This window comes from Lynx canadensis, chromosome C2 (assembly GCF_007474595.2).
Source record: "Lynx canadensis isolate LIC74 chromosome C2, mLynCan4.pri.v2, whole genome shotgun sequence".
Taxonomy (NCBI): domain Eukaryota; kingdom Metazoa; phylum Chordata; class Mammalia; order Carnivora; family Felidae; genus Lynx; species Lynx canadensis.
This window is the reverse complement of record NC_044311.2, coordinates 6,857,244-6,863,243: the sequence shown is the minus strand read 5'-3', so window position 1 is coordinate 6,863,243 and position 6,000 is coordinate 6,857,244. Positions and strand designations below refer to the sequence as shown.

The 6,000-nt window shown below is 48.6% G+C and overlaps 1 protein-coding gene across 1 annotated transcript in view; it reads left to right on the top strand.

Moving 5' to 3' along the window:
• The first annotated feature begins 996 nt into the window (after nt 1–996).
• SCN11A (sodium voltage-gated channel alpha subunit 11) overlaps nt 997–6,000 on the top strand; it is an 84,804-nt gene continuing 79,800 nt past the window's right edge. Inside the window, exons 1-2 of the mRNA XM_032594643.1 lie at nt 997–1,301; nt 4,398–4,516. Of these exons, the coding sequence (XP_032450534.1) occupies nt 1,029–1,301; nt 4,398–4,516 (392 nt within the window). The 5' untranslated portion in view covers nt 997–1,028. The remainder of the gene's footprint in view (nt 1,302–4,397; nt 4,517–6,000) is intronic.

The following is a 6,000-nucleotide window of genomic DNA, read 5'->3' as shown; positions in this document are numbered from 1 at the left end:
CATTTAACATGAGCCCTACTGCCTTTTCTCATAGCCTACTTTTTTGTTTCTTTAAATGTTTACTTATTTTTGAGAGAGAGCGAGAGAGCGAGAGAGCGAGAGCGCAAGTGATCAGGGGAGGGGCAGAGAGAGGGGGAGACACATAATCCCAAGCAGGCTCCAGGCTCTGAGCTGTCAGCACAGAGCCCGACGCGGGGCTCAAACTCACCAACTGTGAGATCATGACCTGAGCTGAAGTTGGACGCTTAACCAACTGAGCCGCCCAGGTGCCCCTTTCAGAGCCTACTTTTAAACTTGAAGCTATAGAGAAAGTCCTTGTAGGAGGGTTGTCAGGGATAGGGGCCAGTACAGCTATTATCCCGTGGTAGAGCGACCCCATTAGTGTTGGCAAGTCATTTCTGCTTTCTTGGATCCTTACTTCTGCCAGGTGTGGGTTTCAGAAGTAAGAGAGTTGGCATGGAATCAGAGGTGTTAGCGTAAATGTTCTTGCCTGTGCTTATGGCCTTTTTGTTTCCATTTCATCATATTTTAAGAACTTTGCTGACCAAATGTGAGAAGATGTGTGCACTTAATAGTTTTGATTTTGCAGCCCATACTTATGTCCCACTTGATTCCCTATTTTTTCCTCTCCTGTTCACACTATGGCCACTTAGTCACCATCTGCAGGCCCCATTTCAGTAGTTTAGCTGGTTCAGTCTTACTGTGTTGCTCAATGCTTGGGTCTCAATTTTAGAGACTGGGCTTCTTCTGCCCACTGTTCCTGAACTTAACTTTCCACTTATATCTAGGTCCTCCAAGAATGATGGCCTGCTTTGGTCTTCCCTGCGCCCAGAATTCCTGCTGTATCCACAATGGTGGTCACCTCTGCTGGCCTGCCCCGCAATCAGTGAGCTCCCAAGCCCCCTCACCTCACCCAATCTTATAGCTCCCCATGACATCACCCCTAAGGAGCAGAATTCCAGGGCAGGCTGTGTGATTTCTATCTTCCAGAGCTCTCTGAGGATCTGCTGCTTATCTCTGTCCCGAGGATGAAAATGGATGACAGGTGCTACCCGGTGATCTTTCCAGATGAACGAAATTTCCGTCCCTTCACTTCGGACACCCTGGCTACAATTGAGAAGCGGATTGCCATCCAAAAGGAGAAAAAGAAGCGCAAAGACCAGACACCAGCAGAACCCCAGCCTCGGCCTCAGCTTGACCTAAAGGTCTCCAGGAAGTTGCCCAAACTCTATGGCAACATTCCCCGTGAGCTGATAGCAAGGCCCCTGGAAGACTTGGACCCGTTCTACAGAAATCATAAGGTAGTCGGATGGGGTTCTGGGGTGTTCCGGCCATGCAGTTATGGCTGGTGTTACAAGAACCTCCGAACATTGATCTTGGGGTTTGCAGGGGTGTCTGTCCTCCTTTGCTGTCACCACTTGTCATTGCCTCCATAGTCCTGAGACCCTCTTTCAGTCTTCATCTTCTCTCTGTAATGCGTGTCTTGGCGAAGAAGAGAAGGTCCAGGGGGCGGCAGGAAGGTTAGAAGAAAAACAGAAAACATAAATGGTGTCAGGAAAGAGGACTGGAATAACAGTCACAAAAATTAGGTGTAGGCCATTTAAGTGACTGGCTTTTTGACTTTGGGTGAACCCCCAATCCTCATTCTCCTAATCTGTAAAATGGGACTAAAGCATGCTTCCTACAACATGGACAGGCCATGGAAGCACTTATCAACTGTAAAGCATTATACTGATATGAGAGATGAATATCGCTGTCCAGGAACGTCCAATTCAGTAATGAGTTTTCCTTGAAAAACTCCCCAGCTATAGGCTTTTTAGGCTATTAAATGAGAATTCTGGAGGTTGGAGCCATACACCAACATGGTGCATAATAGAAGTTCAGTAAGTGATGTTCAAGAATGTGGTAATCAAGTGGGCAGGTGGAGATTTTGCATAAATCCCATGCCGATATGTGATAGGCTTGCTATTTAACCTACCTGAATATAGTTGTTGCAGGGAAATTCTAGTAAAAGTTCTTTAAAGGGGCTCCTAAGTGAGGAAATGTGAGCTCTGGGCTCCTCTGATGGCTGCTTGGAAGCCTGGGACAGTGAGGACTGTCCTCTGCAGACCATCCGGAAAAGCTCGGAAGACCTTGCCATAATAATCCCATTGTGTGATCCAGCAGCGAATGGAAAACCCACCTCACCAGACTGAGGGCAGAGAGGAAGGAAGTTCGGGTAGAAGTCCTAGAAATATGAGATGCTGAGACCATTCTCTGCTGGCCACCATGAGAAATTGATCTCTCCAGAGAAATATTGCCTGGTATGTCACCTTGCATTGGGACAGACTTAGGGTTACCAGACCAAATGGGAACTGTGTGTGTAGAGGAAAGTGGGGTGTGAGTGGGAAAGACAAGAAAGAAGAAGAGAGATGAAGGAACGAAAACACCCCAATATTTCTCCTTCTTCTTATGCCCCAGAATCCCAGGGGCTTCTTGGAGGCAGAGTTGTTAAATGCGAATTGATTTCTGGAGGTCTTCTGCTTCAAGGCTGGAGCAGGTGGCAGCTTGGTGTGCTGCAGACAGTCCTGGGAGGACAGGTTCTGTTCCAGCCTGGCTGAATGTTCTAGGACTATCTATCTCTTCTCAGCTTGGGCCCTCCCTTTAAATTAGAAGACACGATACTTTTTTAGAGCTCTGCACACCCATGACCCCGCATGGCTGGTACTCTCAGCAGTCATGTGAGGTATATGTGATAGTTAGCTCTCCGCCTCATAAATGAGAATCCAAAGACTGGATGGGGAAGAGGATTATGACGGGTCAAGCAACCAGTAAGGGATGAAGCTGGGCCCTAAACCCAAGGGCTCTTTCGATAGTCTAAGGCCACTTCCTGTCTTTTGAAGCTTCCATTTTGAAGAGCTACAGAGAAAGGGGTGGAGATATGTCAGCAAGAAGACAGAAGGAGCAGGTCCCTATCATTTTAATAATTTAAACCCTGGTGAGTATAGTTAAATACACCATTAGCTGAAATATTTAAAGCAGTGAGAGATGGCATTAATAAAATATCAAGGGGCACAGAGACAGAGCCGTATCATGCCACCTATTAATCTGGGGTGACCTGCCTCAAGGAGGGGTTTGCTCTCTGCCCTAAAATTGTCTTTCTAGCCGAAGGAAGGGCCCAGAATCCCTAAAGTGGGTCTTGGGCTCCTGAGCTCATAGCTTTCAAAGAAGCCTGTGGCCCATTTCCTTTTGTTATGGAGGCAACAGAAAATATCCTGCCCCATTTTTCCCTGCCGCCAGATGGCCAGCAGACAAGTAAGTTCCAGCAACTCAGCAAAGGGAGGTTGATGGTTGGCAGTGGCTGAAGTTCTGGTACCTCAGCCAAGGCAGCACCCACCCTGCTATATTGGGCCTTGGCGACAAGGCCTGTCTTTCCTGTATAAGAACATGCTGGATTACATGCCAAGTAGTACTTTTGCAGATCTGAAAGGAGCAGAGACATGGGGAAACAGGAATGACTCTCATTCTGTGAAGGCTTTTGTAACAAACAGCCTTGGGGACATGTAAGGGGACAGCCAGATTATAGCTAAATGGAAAGAAGGAGGTTTCGGGGGGTTGATGTGAGACCCTGTGAGTGATGGGTTCTTCTGCAGGCACTGCCTCATTCCTAGCTCCCAGGAAGAATTGGGCACACGTCTGGTGTTGTCTTCAGTGGAGCCCAGTGGGCATTTTGGATGGGACAGTGTACCACTTAGCAGATCTGTCCGGGGTTCGGCATCCCTAGACTTACCCACTAAAGACCAGTAGAGCCTCCAGTCGTTGTGACAGACAGCCAAAAACACCCACATGTATTTCCAGACGCCTTCTGTAGGGCCTCCCCCACCGGTTGGGAACCGGAGGCAGATTTGCTCACACGTCAGTGGGGAGAATGGGAGAGCAAGTCTGGGAAGCTTGATGACTTTTTCTGTTGAAGATCCTCGGGGTTGGAATTGATCGGCAGACTATCTCGCGTAGAACTGCTCAGGTACAGCAACACAGACTCCCCGGGTCCCTGACTGTTCTAACCTTTGTCACGAAGCTCTTATTCGTAATCAAAATAATTTAAAATAATCTGCTGAATGTGAATGTTCAATACTACTCCCCATCTCTTCAAGTTCCCTCCTAGTTCTTATCTCTCTAGACGGAGACACAAGACGAAGGGTTTTGCTGGTGTCCAGGGTCACAGCGTGGGCCGGTTGGAAAGTGCCTCAGGCTACAGAGTGACAGTAGCCCAATCAGAAACTGTCATGATCATGATAAGCCAAGCCACGCCTCAGTCCGCGGTCCCACTGAATTTCCTCTGAATGAACTAACTCGCGATAAATGTTGTTCCGTCACTGCATGTAATTCTTGTGGCATTTGTTTGCTTGTCTTCGCAGACGTTTATGGTGTTGAACAAAAAGAGGACCATCTATCGCTTCAGTGCCAATCGTGCCTTGTTCATATTTGGGCCTTTCAATCCAATCCGAAGTTTAGCCATTAGGATCTCAGTCCATTCATATCCTTTCGTTGCATCTTCCTCCAAGTCCAGGTCATGTGAAAAGTGCCAGAGCCCCAGACTGAGGGGAAGTAGCTGATTCTTGGAACCAATAATGGCAGAGTGCCTGCGGCTGCATGGCGGGGGCTGTGCTTTTACTGCGTGTGAACAAGGCTTGGCCCTGCCCTGGGATCCTGTGGCCTCAGAAGGAGACGGGCCAAAAGGCGGGCAATTTCTTCAGTGGATCGGGCAGTTTGGGAGCGGTAGTGTGGAGAGGCACCGCTGTGCTTTGGAGGCATCCAGGGGGACTTCCCGGAGAAAGGAACATCTAGGTTGGGGCCCAGACAAAGGTGGCAAACCATCTACCTGTCTCTGTATTTACCTGCTAACGGTGTTGTGTTGGACCTAGACAGAATTTTTTTTTTTTAATTTTTTTTTTTAACGTTTTATTTATTTTTGAGACAGAGAGAGAGCATGAACGGGGGAGGGGCAGAGAGAGAGGGAGACACAGAATCGGAAGCAGGCTCCAGGCTCTGAGCCATCAGCCCAGAGCCGGACGCGGGGCTCGAACTCACGGACTGTGAGATCATGACCTGAGCTGAAGTCGGACGCTTAACCGACTGAGCCACCCAGGCGCCCCGGACCTAGACAGAATTTAAAGCTTTATGGAAACATTCTGTAATGTGGGAAGTCCATATCTCTGGCTTCTTTTGAAAAACGGAACCTCTCTCAAGGCTCAGCCTATAGTCCTAGCTGGCAAAAATCGGTGTAGTGAGGAACCACTGCCTGTTTTAGAGGGGCCATGCAAGCTCTGCTTCACCACCTCTCCACCCCTCTCTGTGGCCCATTTTACCCATTTAAAGGACTCCCGAGACTCTTAAGGCTTTGAGTTTGCAACCTCAGTCTTAAGGATAAAGATAGGAGGGGATTATTGAGCATTCCTGCTGTGTGCAGGGGGTGGTGGAAGATGCCAGGCAGTTTTAGACTGGGGGAGGTCAGAAAGACATGGACTGGTACATGTATTGAAGTACTGGGGGGATGGGAAGGAATAACTGTTCAGGTTGGCTTCCCTAGAAGCAGAATCTGAGATGGGGATTCTTATTTAATCCCCATCTTTAATAGTATTATTATTTTTAAAATTTTTTAATGTTTATTTATTATCGAGAGACAGAGAGAGACAGAGCATGAGCAGGGGAAGGGCAGAGAGAGGGGGAGACCCAGAATCCGAAGCAGGCTCCAGGCCCCGAGCTGTCAGCACAGAGCCCGACGTGGGGCTGGAACCCACGAGCCGCGAGATCATGACCGGAGCCGAAGTCGGACGCCGAACCGACTGAGCCACCCAGGCGCCCCCCCCCCCCATCTTTATTATTTAATTATTTAATACTAAATGATGACTTAGTAGAGGAGTTGCCCTCTGGAGAAGGAAAGAGGGAAGCAGGATGGAGAGAAAGAGGAGCAAACAAGGATGGGGTCTCAGCTGAGCCCACATCAGCTGGAGTCCACCA